The sequence below is a fragment of the Asterias amurensis genome, chromosome 2 (genome assembly GCF_032118995.1).
Source record: "Asterias amurensis chromosome 2, ASM3211899v1".
Taxonomy (NCBI): domain Eukaryota; kingdom Metazoa; phylum Echinodermata; class Asteroidea; order Forcipulatida; family Asteriidae; genus Asterias; species Asterias amurensis.
Genome location: NC_092649.1, coordinates 28,971,427 through 28,990,554, shown reverse-complemented (window position 1 = coordinate 28,990,554; position 19,128 = coordinate 28,971,427). Strand labels below are relative to the sequence as shown.

Sequence of the window (19,128 nt, the reverse complement as noted above, 5' to 3'; positions counted from 1 at the left end):
CTCTTTTATGTTTTGATTGAGTTATTTGTTTATTTTATTGTATTTCATTGGGAGTGGGGGAAGGGGAACCAAGGTTTCTCTGAGCCCCCGTTTATGCCACTGTAAGGGAGCCTTCACCTCCCTCTTACGCTGCTTTCAGTTCTGTGATTCACTCATCCTATAGACAGTGTTTTTATAAAAAGGCTCACATCGGTGGAGCTTTAATTGCAGTTTCATACATTTTTATATTTTCTACTAATTATTAATGAATGGTTGAATAGCGTGCACATTTCAAAAACAGTCTTTCACTGATTATGTTTCCCAAGGATAAACAAAGAATAACCAAATTGGTGTAGCTAATACTAAATAATGTGAGTTCACAGCTTTGGTTGTGACCTAAATATTGTCACATGCCAGCTAAAATTCATCACAAAAGTCACTTGGTTTTAACTTTGCAGGAAATGTTCAAAGGTGATAAGTAAATTACTGCACAAGCTTGTAAGGACATGGGTAACTGATAGTCAACACAAGGTTGTGAAAAGTGTTGGATGAATTTACCAGTCTGGAGGTGATCTGATGACAGCAGAAGAGTTGCTAAATATAGGCATTTTTTAATGTAATTTTTAAATTATTTTTCCAGGTCCATATTGAGAGTGGATCTTCAGCCAGAGTGTATGAACAAATACCAATCCCATTTGATGATAATCTGAAAGGATTCACCACCAATCCAGTAAAGAGAGATATGAAGATCAATGATGCAACGGGAGAACTCCATCTACTAACTGAACAAAAGGTGAGTTGGTGTGGAGAAAAACCTTTTGAATTACTTAAGAGAGTTTTTGCAGTATATTAAACGTTACAAGATGATGTTGAATGTGACTTTTCAAAATCAAATCCCTTTTAATATTGCAGTTGGTTAAGATGCGTGTTGAGAATTGTGGTCAGTATACAACGTGTGAGACGTGTATTGGTACGGATGCAGGGATGGATGGAGACCCATACTGTGGCTGGTGTACTCTGCAAAGACGGTAAGTATCTGCCTGTAGTTTTACAATGTCTGTTGTAAAATCAAACTGATTTGGGGTTGAACATAGAAAGATTGACTAGAGTGGGATTCGAACCAGCGGCCTCCGGATTAATATTCTGGCACTCTGTAAACTGAGCGTTCTATGTTGGCGGTCTTCCTATTTTGCCAATATCTTTTTTCGGCATGCAAGTCGGAACCTATGCAACAATTAACTGCAGTAATAGCTAGGGATCACGCCACCTACCCCCTCGGATATAACCCTGGGTCTTCCTCGCCTCTCGTTGGCTGTAATCTCATAACAGCTTAACAATCTGATCCCGATCAGGGTTCGACCTTAACGCTGGTCCGCTGGCCAAATGCCAGTAGAAATCGCGACGGACCAGCTGAAACACCTTGCCAACTGGTCCGGCTGACCAGTCAAAAATATCGGCAGCGGTACTACAGAACTATGACTATTATTTAAATATTTTTAGGCTCGAATAAAATGTAAAAACATTCACTCAAGGTTTGGATAAAACGTAAAAAAATCACCCGAAGTGCCGCTGAACGCTGGCAAACTTCCCACGATAACGCATACACATGTACACACAGCGCAAAATCCCATCATGCAACGCAAATGCTTGTAGTCTTCGTATTAGTTCATGTGTGCCAAAAAGTGTAAGAAACATTAAACGCTAGAGGGCGTTTCAGAATATTTGATAGCGTGAGAATAGACGCCCTCTATTGGTGAAAGTACGCGATAGCTTACAAAACTAGCTTCAATCGCCTTGACAAAAGACCACAAGCAAAACGCATTCTGTCAGCAGCAGCATGGTCGTCGTCAACGGAGCAGATTTCCGTGTGGGAAAAAGAGTCTAGCGTGTTTACGAAAAACAAGCGAGACGGTGAGGCTTCATTGAACAAAAATTACAAAGTTAGGATACTCTGGATGAGCAAAAAGGAGTAGTTAATTGGGATTAGTATGGTTCTTCCGTCCTGATTTTGCTTATTTTTTTTGGTTATTTGGGGCTTGTTTTTTTTTGCGGGAGATCGTTCGGCGATCTAGTTTGGCTCCATGGTTTTATTGGTCAAATATAGTGCGCGGTTGCTTGGTTTTTTTTTTTGCGGGTTCAAATTTCAAGAAAGACTTGGGTTCTCGAATGCAACACCTCCATGGTTTAACAAAGGCGCAGTTGTTTTTGCTGCTTTTAAATGAATTTTTTCTTCACAAAACAGACGCCGGCACCGACCATTCCATACACATAATTAAAAAAATACCGTAAAACTTGTATGCTTCTCCATGGATGTTGCAACTATTTTGATGTCTACTTTTTGTTGGTTTTTTTTCTGGACGAAAGTGGGAAGATTTTGGGAACTTCGGTTATCGGTACGATGTATTATGTTTATGAATACTTTTTAAAAGTACAAACAGGCAATGTTTATACATGATAAAATAACTTAAGTGATCGCACGTAAACCCTCCCCACTGTAGATTTGGAGGCAATACATAAAAAGTTAATATTTTTAACAGTCGGTTTTAAAGTGGTTTTTTTTTTGTTAAGTAAAACAATCAAAACAAATTCATACAAATGTTCTTCGTACTTAGGAATACTTCGATGTCCAGCGCTTACAATAAACCGTAGACTAAAAAATTACCTAAATAAAGATCATGTTAAATTTTCCAATTTGCTCTCACAAATAATTTGACCTGTTATTAAATTAATTTTAACAAGATTATTGTTATTACTTTTTTTAAAGAAAAAATACTCTCAAATTAGTGAGCCCCCTTACGAACACAATAACTTGGTACACATAAATAAAGTATGGCTTCCAGTGCAGTTAAGTTGACGTTGCAATTCATGTTGAATTTTGAAATAGCAGCGATTAAAAATCGAGCAGTTGGTATACAACAGTATTTTTTTAGTTAAAAAAACATATACAAAATTTGACGGACCAGTCAAAAACCTGGCGGACCAGTGAAAAATCAAGCCAACTGGTCCTGCTGGCCAGTTGAAAAAAAAGTTAAGGGCAACCCCTGCCGATATTAGACAATTTTAGGATACAGCCTGGAAAAGTGGCAGCCAGTGAATGTGACTTTTTATTTCAGATATGAAATAGTTGAACACAAGAGAATCTGACTGGGAAAATTTTAATTGATTTGGGTATAAACAAAGACAAGTTTACTAGAGCGGGATTTGAACCATAATGACCTTCCTATTAATGTGTCAATTTAAAATCAAACTGTTGCAGTTTATTATGAACAATCTATTCTGACTTTATTTTTCTAAGATGTACACGGTATAATGAGTGTCCACTGCAAGATGTTTCATCCCGCTGGTTGTCTTACAATGACCCTCAGTGTATTAAGATTACTGATATAGCTCCGTATGACAGCCATCCTATCACTGTCGCAGAACAACAGGTAAATTTCAAAAGATTTATGCCTAATATAATTAAACAAAAGCTGCAAGGCAGAATAAGCTGCACCCCTTTTAGCATACAAACAACCAGTATACAAATAATGAATGTTTATGAGTGCAATGGTGCAAATATGTTCATCAGTTGAAAGATGGAATGTTCTATTCAACGAGGCGGAGTCGAGTTGAATGGAACATTCCATCTTTCAAGGAATGAACATATTTGCACTTTTGCACGAATGAAAAAAATTGTGTAATTACACTCTTTTGAATGGCCTGTGTGATTCAACAGTGAAAATGTGCATTTTGTACAGCTATTTTGAGACGCGCAGATACCGAATGTATGTTACCAAAGACGCACACGCAGTGATGTTTTACTCGGCGTGCAATAGTACTTTTCGGATGGAACGAAAAAATGCATGGTGAGTGACGTAGCGTGCAATAGTACTTTTATTTGCTGTCACGTGACAGACAATCCTCCAATTTAAAAAATGGCAAGGATATGCTTGGGTGTTATATAATATTAATTATTGCTTTCAGTGACACTATTTATGATTAAGATAGTAACATTACAAAGTAGGATTTGCAACTTTCCATGGTGGAAACAGTATATTAAAAGGTTTGCGGTTATGCCATGTAATGATCATCTCTAAATTAGTTAAGGTAATTCTGAAAAGGATCGTTGCGTCTCGATCAGTATGCTCCTTTCTCCAGAAGCTGATCAGAGCATACTGATCAAAATGTCAAGTTGAAACCTACAGTTCTTTTAACAACCACCCCAACTCATTTAGAGATTATCATTACATGGTAACCTTTACTAGATAACATTCAATTTTTGTTACCAATCATTGCATTTGGTTTTTATAAAAACAGATAACTTTGACAGTGCAGCAGCTACCAGATTTGCCTAACAGCCAGCATTATATCTGCAACTTTGATAAAGTATTTGGCAACTCAGCGAACAAAATTGGAGACGCTCTTCAGTGCACCACACCACCAAGTAATCTGATACCCAAAATCATGATGGCAGGTTAGTAGCCATTTTTAAAACCACTGTGCCATTTTAAGCTGTAAGTTACTGCTGGTTTTGTTACAATAAATTATATTTTTGTGGGATAAACATTCTTTAAATAAGATAACTGCAGCATTTCACAAAGTCATTTGAAAGTCATTTGGGGGGCATGGTTGGCTTGTCCGTAAAAGGCTCGCCTCTCACTAAGGTGACCCTGGTTCGAATCCCGGCCAGGGCCATATGTAAGTTGAGTTGTGCATTGGTTCTCTGCTGTGCCACAAGGGTTCTCTGGACCATCCAGTTTTCCTCCCTCGAGGAAAAATCAAACACTTTCAATCTTGTGCTCTGTGGTCATAATGGGTTGATGTGGCTGTTGTAGCCCCATCCTTCGCGATTCAGCTCTTAGCTGCAATTAAGGATGATAAGCCTCCCAAATTATTTATTTGAATTGTTATTATATGTCATATTGTATAATCAGTACAAACAACTAAATGGCATGCGTACACGCAGTCCTACATCATCTCAACACACTGCTAGGGTAACTTTTGAAATTCATATGGATTCCTTTGGGGAACGAAAGCCACTGGACAGTTTTCACGTGACATCTCTATGAGAACGTGTATCTAAAAACATTGAAAAACGGGTCCTTTTTTCGCACCTTTCGCCACCACAACATTATTGAACAAAGTATACCTTAGTTCTTGCAACATTATGACCCAAACATGGCATTCTATTAGAAAATGCAAAAAACACTGAACAAAAAACTGCTTTTCACTCGCGGAAATCATAATAAAATTTGCCTTTTTTATCAAAAATCGACCCGTTTCCTGTGTAAAACCCACGTGTAGCCAAAAACTGCTGTAATATAATAATCATAACATTAAATAGCGCCATCTGTGAGCTTAGATCTCTCGAGTCATTTCTCTCTGGCTTGTCAGCTTTCTAACAATGTAAACCTTTTTGTGATTGGTTGAGGTTTAGGCTCGCGTGTATTCAAGAAATTGTGGATCTGAAAGCCAATGAAATTGATCGTTGCATGGCCCGGCGAGCTGCACACAATACACACAAAACACGTGTAAGCTATGCATCCTGTATGCAGCGTGGGTTTCGTCTCTTATCTTTTTAATCCAAGGTCACTGGACTGTGCATCTTTGGCTGGTTTGCTTGGGGTCCTTTTGACTAGAAAGGATTTGATATGTGATAGATGCAAAAATATTGTGTGCATGACAAAGTAATTGATAGCTCAAATGTCCAACTGCATTTTCTTTACTCAGATGATCACTCCTCGATGCTCTTGAGTGTTGAGTCAACAGAGACAGGAGTCAACTTTGTGGATCGAGAGTTCAGTTTTTATGATTGCTCCTCACATACAAGGTGAGTCATTGAAAATGATTAAATGATTTTCCTGATTCCATATATTGAGATTGTTGATGTCAGTTGCAAACTCTATGGGCCAGATAAATAAAAACTAGCATTTGCTTTTACTAGTCTTTTACTTAAATCCTTATAAATAAAAGTAAGCCTTAATATTGATATTAATTGATCGAACTAGTAGGTAAATTCAATGCTTGAGGCTTATTGAGATGTGAAAGGTAATCCAGCGAGCAAATGTTCATGCCTGATCTTTTACTTTTCAGTCTTCTTGCTAATGCTGGACCTTTAACTTGATAAGTAATTGCTAGTTTTTATTTATTCGGCCCGTTGTCTCAACATACAAAGTGATGAAAATATTCAGATAACTAGATTGAGTGAGTAACCTTCTAATGAAACCAGCTTACCCCAATACCTTCAATAAGAACTTTGAACAGCTTCCAAAAAAAAATCCAGAAAAAACATACCTGTAGCCAATATCGTCTAAAATGACACAACTTGTAACTACACGTGTACCATGATAACACATTTTAATTTATCTAGCCTTGTATAAATACTTAAACATTTTTCTTTTACTCTTCCTCTTTTTTCCACAAGACTAATTGTGAAAACCAGTTTACAAAACAAACAATTTGTGGTTTTACATTATACTTTTCTGAATTTTCATTTCATCAATTAATATTGTTATTGTTATAAACTAAAACCAATTAATGCATTATACTAAAGTGACCAGGCCCTGTATAAGCCTAGGTTTTTTCCTGGTGCCCTCCACGTATCAGCCATTGTACCTACTAATGCATGTTTTAAGATTATTGTGATATTTGGAAATAAATAAACAAACAAGCAAATTAACACCCCAACATTTGGTGAATATAAACCATTTATAATGTTAGGAATTTTGTAAAGCGATAATAGAGTATACCCTTGCAAAGTGAGTAATCCTGTAAAATGAGAAACCTGAAGATTTAAGAAACCCTATAGATTGAGAAAAGTGAGTAACGATGTTCTGAATTGGAATAACCTCATAATTGCAGTTCATTTAAGTTGTACAAACTTTGATTCTTGTAGCTGTATACCCTGCGCTGGTAGCAACTGGGCCTGTGACTGGTGTGTCTTTGAGAATAGATGCACTCATGAGAGCAGCTCTTGCTCTGGACAAAATGAAGTGATCGTGACTGGACTGAATGTGAGTACATATACACCTCATTAAAACTTGTAGATCTTAACTATCCACCACATTTTTCATATTTTCTATGTGTGTTACCATATAACAAATAATGTTTAATCTATCAATAATTACAGTGCATAAGACTCAAGTTCGGGTAGTTAAGTCATCAGGGTGTGGGTTTGAATCCCAGCCGCTGTACTTGTGAAAATGTTTTGTGAAATATCATTTCAGAATAAGGGTACCAGCATGCAAGGACCTGATTCATGCCCTCAACTACAGATTCAAGGAGGTGAGATTTTGTTTTCTACTGGAGTAGACAGACAGATTATCATCCAGACTGAAAACCTTCCTAATCCTGCACAGGTTAGTGACTTGAAGAGGTATTTTAATTAGCTAAATCTCAAAGAAGCATTTAACAAATCTTACATCAGGTATGAAAGTAATTTGGTCTAAGTTGTTGATGACATTATTTTTTCCGCAATGCCATAAACTGAAAAATGCTCACCAAACGAGTGAAAGTATCAATCACAGACAGCGACTAAAGTTAAAGGTTTTTTAAAACACTACGCTCTCCTTCCAAAGTTGATTGTTTTCAATTACATTTCTTATCGCTTGGAACTTGATAAAATAACTGTTTTTAATGTTTCATATCCTAAATGGTTTTGACAATTTTAGGACATGAAACACTAATAAAAACATTAAAAGCACTAAAGTATGTCAGGTTTGTGTTAGTTTGTGGCACCAAAATAAAATTAAAACAGACAACTGACATTTCATAAAGTGACACACTTCGATGTTAACTATCCGCGAACGTGTAGATTTTTTCTGCAAATTCAAACCCTGACACCTGATGTAATGTTTTTGTTGGAAAAAAAATTATTTATGAACATTATTTTTTTATTTCATGGATAGATAAAGAGTTATCAGTGTAGTCTAAACATAGAGGGAGCCAAACAGTCGGCTACAGCAACCCGTGAGAATGATGTTTTGACCTGTGAAGATAACTCGGTAGGTTCTACTTGTGTTTATCTTGTTCAAATCTGAGCATACATGAATTAGGAACAGGACACACCCAGTCCCATCAGTTTTCCCAAACTGCAATTTGAGCACATGAAGACAAGGGGTTCTCATCACCCACTTTGGGCGTGGCTTGTGAGCCCATGATAATAATGAGGGTTGCTGGGATATGCAGTTAATATTGTGGTTTGGTTTGGTTCGAGTCCCCCCTATTAAGACTAGTGGAGCCTTGCATGTGGGTCTGGTTTTCAGTCCCCACCTGTTTTTGTGGGTCTTCCCCAGTTAGGGTTTTTCCTCCCATATCTGAAGGGGATTTCACAAAACTCAATTTCTTTTGAGATTCAGTTTTTCAAAGTGGTACTAACAGTTTTTAGACTGTGTCTAATTCAAACTTAGATTGTGTCTGGCCATGGCAACCTGCGGACAAATATTTCCTTTTACTGAGCTGCCCATAGCCATAGCTGATGAAGCTGATAATTTGGACAGGGCCTTTCAAATAAAGAAGCCGCCTATATGTTTTATTTTTTCATTCTAAATCACGCCATAATAAAAGTGTATGACTTGTTGTCTGCTTTCAATCAATCAATCTTTGACTGTATCCTGAGGGACGTTGGCTCAACAAAAACTTCATTCTCCACTTCTGCCTTATCTTGTGCTCTTTGATGTTCCAACCAGGTAGGAGATGCTATTAGCATTTTCCTATCTAATCCTTTCTCTGCCACTTCTTTTTGTCACTGTCTCAAGTATAGGATGCATTTTGGGAGTCTGGTGTTTTCCATTCTCACTATGTGGCCAAACCAGGAAAGTTGGATCTTGTAGATTCATGAGGGGATTAAGCCTAGCTGATACTCTTTTGCACACCTCTTCATTTTTTATATAATGGCCTTTAAATGTTGAACTTATTTACTATTCCTTTTTCCATTTCCTTTCTGTTTTTAACTATTTTTGTAGTACTCATACATGGCTGATGAGCAAGAGTTAAATGTTGACTTGACGGTGGAGTGGACCGATACACTTGATGAAGCACATCTACTGGATGACAGATATGGGTTCAAAAGTCGGAGTTTAAAACATACTAATGCAATTCAGAAGTATAGCTGAACTGAAATAAGAAAACTAATAATGATAACATGCAAACCAAGAAATGGTTATCTTGCACATATTGGAACGAAAAACCACATCAAACAAAACACTTTATTCCTTCTGAAATCATATCTTTGCTTTTAATTATATTTGATAACAACATCTGATTGACAAAAAAACTTGTTACAGCTTGTATAAATTCAGGGATATTTATTTGATCTTAAATTTTTTGAAACCCCTTTTGTAAATCTACTTAAGTTATTGACGAAACAAAATCACCCCCTCATAAAACTTCATAAGGTTGGGACCATAATGGTCCTGAAAGTTTGGGTATGCGCAGCTTTTTCGTGAGACTTGCACAGTCTATTTGGCTGCACTGAAATTTTTAATTTGCAATTCCTCAGAAAATTAATATTGAATCATTTAGGTTTCATAAATATTTTGCCAATATGCTAACTCCATGTTTCTTTTACAGTAAGACTCTACAAGTGTGAGTCTCTTCGTCCAGACTGTAGTCGCTGTTTATCTGAGGTAACTACCCAGGAAGAGCTTGGATGTGTTTGGTGTGATGGGATCTGTGCAGTCACTGACAGTGCAGTATGTTTGATGACTAACTCCATGGTTACTCGTGATAATGGACTCAACTGCCCTGACCCTGTTATAGAAGAGGTAGGCTTTAATAAAAATTTGCAATAATTATGGCTTAAAGACACCTTTGGTAATTGTCAAAGACCAGTCTCCTCACTTGGTGTATCTCAACATTTGCACAAAATAACAAACCTGTGAAAATTTGAACTCAATTGGTCGTCGAAGTTGCCAGATGATAATGGAAGAAAAAACATCCTTGTCACATGAAGTTGGGTACTTTCAGATGCTCGATTTCCAGACCTCAAAATGAAATTCTGAGGTCTTGAAACCAAATTCAAATATTTTAGTGGATATTTACTTCTTTCTCGAAAACTACGTTACTTTGGTGGGAGCCGTTTCTCACAATGTTTTATACTATCAACAGCTCTCCATTGCTTGTTACCAAGTAAGGTTTTATGCTAACAGTGATTACCAATAGTGTCCAGAGTAGAGCACTTTGATCTGAGTGACGGTGAGAGTTTATCTCATCTCCAGAGACGTGAACTTACAAATGTTAGTCAAGGCTGCCACTGCCTCTTTTGCTGCACCAGAAGCAGATAATTAACAAGCTGCTTATCATTCAACAATTGAAATCCTCGGTTCGATGAAGTAAATACGGTGATGTGTGTCAAACCATGGTTTTGCAAGTTGTTTTTGATGGCAAGTTATTTTGCTAAATTTTTTGCTTCAGATACTCCCAACGTCTGGACCTATCCAAGGCAATACAAGTCTTACCCTCAGCGGAACGGATCTTGGGCGTCAATTTGATGACGTCCAAGAGATCACAGTCGGAGGCCGACTATGTGATGCGAGTGACTTCCGAGTGGAATATCAAACTGGTGCCAGGTAAGGAAATTCCGCTTTAAAGACAATGTACACGATTGGTCATTATTATTATTATTTATTATTATTTATTCGGCATAAAAACACATACAAAATACAAACATAATCAAAACAAAACAAAAGCCAGGGACATATGCCTGGAATTAAAAAAGTTTACCAAAAAACTGTAGCCTGAAGGCCTTCAATTCCATTGGTGGTAATTGTCAAAAGACCAGTCTTCTCACTTGGTGTATCTCAACATTATGCATAAAATAACAAACCTGTGAAAATTTGAACTCAATTGGACCAAATTTGAACTCAAGTGGTCGTCGAAGTTGCGAGATAATAATGAAAGAAAAAACACCCTTGTCATGCTTGTCACACAAAGTTGTGTGCTTTCAGATGCTTGATTTTGAGACCCCAAAATCTAATTCCGAGGTCTCAAAATCAATTTCAGAGGAAATTACTTCTTTTTCGAAAACTACGCTACTTCAGAGGGAGCCGTTTCTCACAATGTTTTATACTATCAACAGCTCCCCATTACTCGCTACTAATGAAGGGTTTTTGTGCTAATAACTATTTTTAGTAATTAACAATAGTGTCCACTGCCTTCGAGCACTATCCCTACTTCATTTACATAAAACCATTTAGCACGACATGTTGCTTTGTAGGACACAAAACACAATGTCCACAGATATACGTTAAACCTAAATGGTGTGAAGATAATAATGGTAGAAAGCCTCAATGATATCAAAACCCAGAAAGATATAATAAAAGCCACATGGGGAAGGTTTATGTACTAGACACCCATGCCACCCCGCTAAATACTCATCCAAAGGTGAAGTTGATGCATCTGAACCACCGCAACCCGCTCATAAGAGAGAGTTATATACATGATGTTAATCGCAAACCTTGTGTTCCTAATGGTTGTATTGAATCTTTGATTGTGTTTTTCATTAATAGTGTGACTTGTAGAACAATGGCGCATACTGAATCTGAACCATTGGATCTGTTAGTGAATGTAACTGGGTTAAATGGTGCCTTGCAAACTGGAACACGAGTTGGTATATTCACATATAAGGTAGGTTTTCAATTTATTCTTGATGAAGAATCTAATTTATTGTGATGTCGGTGAAGAGGTTCTAGCAGGCCTGTGAAATCTCCGCTTTAAAGCGGATTTCCGCTCTTTTTAATTTTCCCAGTCCGCATTTTTCTTGGGTTCCGCTTTTTTCCGTTCCTTGTTTTTCTCGTGAGCTCCGCTTTTTCCCGTTCCGTTTTTATCTTTTTGTTTTACTTCCGAAATAGATCGACAAGCAGCACGTACCTGGAATCGGGAAGCACTTTAATTGCGATTTGATTTGATTTTGACCACATTGTTACATGTAAGAATTGTGGCCTACTGTTTCTGTGAATGTGTTCTCTACGCTTCAGTTTTTAATTAAAGCCTTTTATTACGTTCATAATTTTGGCCCAAAATCCGGACAACAATTTTCCGCGTTTTTTTTCTTGACCCGCTCACAGGCCTGGTCTAGAGAAATATCCTTTGTTTGTACCCTTGAGAACACACAACGCAATTTAGGCTTTTGAATTGGGTTTAAAAGGACCCCAAGGTACACTCACTCTTAATAATGAGCTCACTGAAGTTGCTCGACATCTTACTACAGGCACAATTAGGATCAATATTAAATTGTATACACTATTGAGGTTGCACTGTCTGATTTGATCAACTCTTGATATGAAGAAAGAGGGCACATCTCAAATTTTGTGAATCAGTTACTTTAATCACTCTTAATTCTATGCAGTGTCTTAGCCAGGAATTTGGAAAGTGGGAGTGCAAACTGAAAAAGTGGAAGTGCAACCTAAAATCACTACAAAAAAATAGAAACATTGTGTACGTAGCACACAACACAAGCACGCAGCGCCAAGTCTGTCTCCCCCCCCCCCCCCTTAAGGGCCCTGGAAGCTCTGGCTACTGTAGGTGCTCTCTGGTGGTTTCTGATGCATTTTTGGTACCTATTTCTGTTGCAAGTAAACTATATTGATTTAATTTTTGTTTTGTTTTCAACTCGAAAATTGTAAACGTGATCAACGTCCACTATACATTATTAAACTGTATAAAATGTTTCTGGGTCAATATTAGGCAAGTTCAAAGCAGTTACTTGGACCATGGAGCTTGGACCCATTTAGCCTGAAATGATTCAAAAGCGATACAAATAATGCAGTACAAGTTTGCTGTCAACAAAATATTTTTGGGCATGTGTTACTCTTGATACAAATTTTTGCTTAAAGACTAAAAATAAATGAAGAGGTATTGAAGAAATTAAGAGTTATCATTTACTAATGTAAATTTTCTATCCATTCTTGTCCATTCGATTTAAGAACTATAGGCCTAAGGTCAAGAAGCTGATAATAGTTTTTGTATTTATTTTAAACAAATCAATTAATTAATGTAAAATATTGATTCACACAAGTATTTGCAACCAATCAAAATGCCAAGAGTGATTTACATGTACCATAATTGTTTGCTTAATTTAAACTGACTGATCATGGTAATTAATACTTTCCTTAGTATTTTTTTAGGTTTCATAACGTTTAAGTCTTATAGGTTGTTTAATTGTTGAAACTGGGTCAAAGGCAATTTGTAAACAGTCTGCGGAGAATAAAGAACAAACAGTTACGAAAGACAGTGCCATTTAAGTAGTTCCACTGGGCAAAAAAACGTACCATGCATTGAAAAATAAATTTGGGAGGTCTACAGCAAAACCGACTTGAGATTTGTAAAGAAACATGAACCAGTTTTTAAACCTTTTAAACGGAAAATAAACATCGTTTTGTCAACTGCATTAACACCCAAGAGATGCAAACATTGAAATCCAAAAAAGTCTCGATGTTTCAAACAAACTCTACAACGAACAAACGACGTATGTGCCCTTGAATTTCTAGAAGGAAAAAAGATCGTCATGTTTGCCGCCGTCGAGTTGGGAAAAACTGCGGAACCAATCTACAAAGCAACTGCAGAATGTATGCGGTAAAAGGTGCACTGCGCCGCGTGTCACTCAGTTACCAATACTGCCGTCATAGTAGAAAAATCCAGTGCGCGATGGTTTGTAGGATCGTGGAGATGAGATTGGTACCTAAAATAATCTGAACAAAAACGCGTGTGAATTTGCCTTTATCATACCACGCGTGCATGGAGTTCATTCTGCCTGCTGATGACGGTCGATGACGACGACTGACTGTTAAACCGAAGTCTGTGTGTCTCGCTTGCGTTGTGTACATGTAATTTGCTTGTGCGTTGTGTAATGTGTGGTTTGTGCGTTGTGTTTTGTGTGGTCGCAATGTGGTCAGCGTTTTTGAGGCAACTTCGAGCGATTGTTTTATGGTTGCGTCGTTGAGATTTTGATTCAAAAAGAAGAAGGAAATCTGGTAAAACCAAATCTAATTTTACTCACTGCTGTTTTTAAACTGTTCAACAACAAAAAAATAATAAAAGAAGTTCAGTAATTTTCACTGAAATTATTAGACAGCACGGCTTTACCCAAGCCGTGCATCAAATTTTTGCCCGTTTTTTCAGCCCAACTGGCCGTGCTAACACGGCGTGCACGGCTCGCACGGCTCGCTAGCTAACACGTTGATTCTATGTGTGTTGCAATCCCGATAATGTAATAATACTATATCGGTAGACATATATTCTGGAGTAATGTAATGATTTATTAATGATGTGACTGATTCATACCATATACAAGATTACTGTTTACTGGAGAGCGGGAGTACCTGCATTGACCTAGTGACGTATTGAGGTCACAGTATATTAATGCGCTGTGTGTATATAAAGTAGTACCTTCACATCCTCCCTTTTTCGAGGAATTCATATACTAAAATGGCTTGCTAAAGGAAGGACTATTTAGGCATATTGGAATCAATAAAAATTGGGAACACTGGTACAAAATACTTCAATGTGCGAGATCCAATGATATAAATTTTGTCACATATATGCAAGAACAGTAAACATACTTTTGAGTTGTTTGGGGTTTAAGTGGACTCCAGTTTTTTACAACATGCAATAAAAACGGTTTGTAACAACTTGTTCAACAACAATTAAAAGTGATAAACATCAACAGCAGTAACTTTGTTAAAATGATAAACATCAACAGCAGTAACTTTGTTTGTCAACAAATTTTGTTTGTCAACAAAATAGCAGTGGTAACATCAATAGTAATAACTGAGTTTTTCAATGTCTTTTTGAAATGTCACTGTTCTGATTTTCCTTCTTTAGGATTCGATAAGCCGTTTTGGCCTTGTCACAGCACGACCAGTGCGTGTATGATAAGTTTGATCAGAGTTACTGTCTGGTTTCTCCGAGTTGTTTTGTCCATGGGAAAGTTTGTTTTCCTGCGGTTTGGGAGTAGGTGTTAGTTGAGGAAGCTCAACTGGTGGTGTGTCGGTGAAACGGACTTGTTTCTTCTCTGTGTCCCGTGGGCGTAATTGTCTCCTGTTACGTCGTGGTGAATGTCCGATTGGTGTTTCGATCATGTACGATCGGGGCTCTGGACATTTGTCTTTCACGACAGCAGGTAACCAATTGCCAGACTGTTGATCTTGTACGCTAACATGCTGGCCTACACTGAGAGGGGGTAGGGCACGTACACCATACTTGTCATGGTTATCTTTCTGACTAGTCTGACGAGCGACGAGGCGTTGATGGATTGCGTCCTTTTGGGGTACCGTGTTGCGAATTTTGATAGGAAGATTGCTCCTTAGTTTGCGTCCATGTAGTAGTTCTGCTGGTGAGGGAATAGCATTGTCCAACGGAGTAGTGCGTAGGCAAAGTAGAGCGAGATCTATGTCCATGTCAGACTGTTGGGCTTTTGTCAATGTAGCTTTGACAGTTAAGATGGCTCTTTCAATAAAACCATTGCTTTGCGGATATCTGGGGCTTGATGTCACGTGGTCAAATCCCCAGTCACGAGCGAATTTGCGATATTCGTGGCTGTCATAGTGTGGGCCGTTGTCGCTGATTACTTTCGTAGGGATGCCTAGTTCACTGAAAATCTGTTTCGTGAGGCGTATGACTGTGGCACTTGTGCACCGTCCACTGATTTTCCTGATAAATGGGTACTTTGAGTAGTAGTCCGCTATAATCAAGTATTCGGCGTTGTTGTAGTGGAACATGTCTGTCCCTACGGTTTGCCACGGTCGCTGTGGAATGTCGTGAGGAATAAGTGGTTCCGCGGGTTGGCTTTTTTGGTGTCGTTGGCATGTGCTGCATGCGCTTGCCAATTGTTCAATGTCTTTATTGATGCCAGGCCAGAAGATGCATGTTTTGGCCCTGAGCTGGCATTTGTTGATGCCTTGGTGTCCCGCGTGAATCTTTTGCAATGTTTCGCTTTGCATTGTCTCAGGGATGACGATTCGTTCGCCCTTGATGACGAGACCGTTATCAACCGATAGTTCATCAAGGTTGGACCAGTAGTGGCGGATGCACTTGGGTAGTTGTTTTGGGTCATCCGGCCACTCAGTGACGATAGTTTCACTGAGGAGGCGTAGTGTTTTGTCACTTTGTGTCTGGCGTTGCATTTCTGCAAGCTTGTCTGTAGAGAACTGTACGGCGTATATGGTCGTATCGAGATCAATCAGTGGACCGCGCGTTGGGCCAAGCCTCGATAGTGCGTCTGCGAGTACCATTTCGCGTCCAGGGCGGTAGACTATGTTGTAGTCGTACGGTTGCAGGCGTAGCATCATTCTCTGCAGTCGTGGCGGAGTGTTAGCCATGCTTTTGTGTTGTATGTTCTCTAGCGGTTTGTGGTCCGACTCGACGGTGAACTTTGATCCATATATGTAAGTATGGAAACGAGTGCAACCAAACACTACAGCTAGCAATTCTCGTTCGATGTTTGCGTAGCGTTTCTCGGCGTCGGTGAGAGCCTTGCTCGCGAATGCGACAGGTTTGTTGTCCTGTAGAAGAGCTGCACCGAGCCCTTTTAACGAGGCGTCAACTTGAATGACTGTTGGTTTGCGAGTGTTAAAGTACGTTAGTGTACATTCGGTGCTGATCATGGATTTCACTTTGTCAAACGCTGTCTGGTGCGATGCTGACCATTGCCAATCGCTATCTTTGCGTATGAGTGCGCGTATGGTGTCAGTATGATCTGCGAGGTTTGGTATGAATGGTGCCATGTACTGGACCAAACCGAGAAATTGTTGCAGTTCGTTGACGTTGGTTGGCGATGGTAGCGAGTGAATGTCACTTACTTTCGCGGGGTCAGGGTGTACGCCCTGAGCATCGTAGTAGCACCCAAAAAACTTGATGCTGGGAATGTTAATATCACACTTGTCCAAGTTGAAGATCAGACCGTATTTGCGAGCTATGTGCATGAGGTTATGAAGGTTTTTGTTGTGTTCCTCCTTATCATGCCCAAACACTGCAACGTCGTCGGCTATGCCGATGGTACCGGGGCATTGCTCCAATATCATGTCCATTTTCTCTTGGAAAATATCTTGCGAAACCTTGAGTCCAAATGGTAGTCGTTTGAAGCGATAGCGTTCGAAAGGCGAATTGAACGTGGTCAGGTAACTGGACTCTGAATCCAACTCCATGGACCAGTACCCGTGACGTGCATCAAGTTTGCTGAAGACCCTTGCACCACTGAACTTGTGGGTAATCTCCTCGAGCGTTGGCGTTTTGTGATACGTGCGTTTGGAGGCTCGATTCAGGTCTTTTGGATCGAGGCAGATCCGAAGTTGGCCGTTGGCTTTCCTGCAAAATGCAAGGGACGACACCCAGTCTGTGGGCTCTATCACCTTGGCTATTACATTTAACGCTGTCATCCTGTCAAGTTCGGCTTTCATTTCATCCTTGAGCTGGATGGGGTATTTGCGAGGCGGTTGTACGGAAGGTTGCGCGTCCTCGTGCAGCGTAATGTGAAATTGACCAGGAAACTTGCCAATACCGGTAAATCGATCCGGATATTGGGCTTTGAGGTCCTTCTTGTTGCGTATGGGCCCCAAGTTTGCGACTTTAGGCATTGGCGTTGGCGTTGCGGGTGTACGTATGGCACAATTCATCGTGAGGAGTTTGAGTGCGCGTGAACTTGGCAGTCCAATAATTGCAGGTCCTGTTGCGTCAGCAATGAAGAACTCTGCGTCTATCCACTCACCACTGTTGAATTTGCATGGAATTGTTATACTGCCATGCTGCGGTATTTGTGTGCCATTGTAAGCTGTGAGAATTCCCTTTACCGGGGTTGTAGTGCCAAGTTTTGGAAATCCTTCTGCGTCCAACAATGTGGGGAACATGCGTCGAAATAATCGGAGGGGGATGATATTTCCCTGTGCACCCATGTCAACTTTTGCTGTGAGCGTGTGATTGCCTGGCCGCTGTTGTAGCTTGATGTTGAGCGTCGTGAACACTTGATCGCGATTGTCTACGCGCTTGTTGTTGGTATTGTTTATACCGTCGATCTGTTGCGTGATTGTGACTGTCTCAAAGCTCATGTTCTCAAAGTCATTGGATGCATCATCCATGTCCTGTTGCTGGACATAGTGAACCTCACTTTGACGGTTATTCGGTTTCGGAGTGTTGCTTCTCCTGTAAGATCCGCGAGGTCGATTATCCGATCTGGGTCGTGGTTTGCGCCGCTGTTGTTGGCTTTGTCCTTTGCCAGCAGAGCTGAGGTATACCTGTTGCCAATGTCCAGTTTTACCACATTCTCTGCATGTAGTGCCGTATGCTGGGCACCCATCTCTCGGCTTGTATGGATGACTGCCCCCGCAGTTTTTACATTGACCGCGAAGTTTTACCATATCCACCTTGGCATCGTGTCCGATGTTGCCGAGTTGAGCCATGTGGTTCACACTAGCTTCATGTGTACGGCATATGTCGAGAGCATCCTGCAAAGACAGCTTGTCGTCCTTGCCTAGCAATTTCTTCTGCGTCTGCGTGTATTTGATACCGGAAATCAGTACCTCAATGATGCGTTCCTCGAGTGCAGAATTTTCCTTGAACTAACATTTCATGGCCTTTGCCTTGCAACGTGTATAAAAGTCATCAACAGACTCTGAATCAATCTGTTTGTACCGCTGAAATTCAAGCCGGTGTATCCTAAAGTTCTCATGAGGCTGTACATGCTTCGAAAACTTATCCCATATGTTTGTGGGATCTTGTAGCTGTTCATCAGTGAGGCCCCAGGTGTTGAAAATCCTGAGCCCCTCGCGACCTGCCCACAAAATTATGTAGTTGTGCTGCTTATCAGGTACAATGTTCTTGACCTGGAACCACATATTTGATGTCTGCTTAAACTCTTTATAAGCCTGAGGGCGATCTGGATGGCTCCAGTCCATCTTTGGATGAGGTATTGTATCAGCCATTGCGTGAAAATACAGTTAAAATGTTCGTATCATAATATGCGTGTAGTTGTTTTTGCGTTTTATGCGGTCTACCCGGTACGTGATACACGTATGGTACGTAGCGTTGATTTACATGTACTGTAACTCACGTGTCAAAATGGCGGAATGTGTCCGTCCAGCAGTGCCGTTCGTTGGATTTGTTCTGTCCAATCGGATCAAATTCTGTACACAGTTATTGCTAAAACTTGATGAGACACTTGCCTGATCCTGTGCTGCCACC

The 19,128-nt window shown here is 39.6% G+C and overlaps 1 protein-coding gene across 2 annotated transcripts in view; it reads left to right on the top strand.

Annotated features, from left to right (window-relative positions):
• The window catches only part of LOC139933755 (plexin-B-like), a 46,844-nt gene that overhangs the window by 6,546 nt on the left and 21,170 nt on the right, over positions 1-19,128 (top strand). For both annotated transcript variants that reach the window (XM_071927949.1, XM_071927948.1), the window contains exons 4-15: positions 620-772; positions 892-1,007; positions 3,275-3,407; positions 4,276-4,432; positions 5,689-5,788; positions 6,854-6,971; positions 7,185-7,316; positions 7,866-7,961; positions 8,922-9,027; positions 9,529-9,722; positions 10,372-10,526; positions 11,466-11,583. In XM_071927949.1, coding sequence (XP_071784050.1) covers positions 620-772; positions 892-1,007; positions 3,275-3,407; positions 4,276-4,432; positions 5,689-5,788; positions 6,854-6,971; positions 7,185-7,316; positions 7,866-7,961; positions 8,922-9,027; positions 9,529-9,722; positions 10,372-10,526; positions 11,466-11,583 — 1,578 coding nt within the window. The remainder of the gene's footprint in view (positions 1-619; positions 773-891; positions 1,008-3,274; positions 3,408-4,275; positions 4,433-5,688; positions 5,789-6,853; positions 6,972-7,184; positions 7,317-7,865; positions 7,962-8,921; positions 9,028-9,528; positions 9,723-10,371; positions 10,527-11,465; positions 11,584-19,128) is intronic.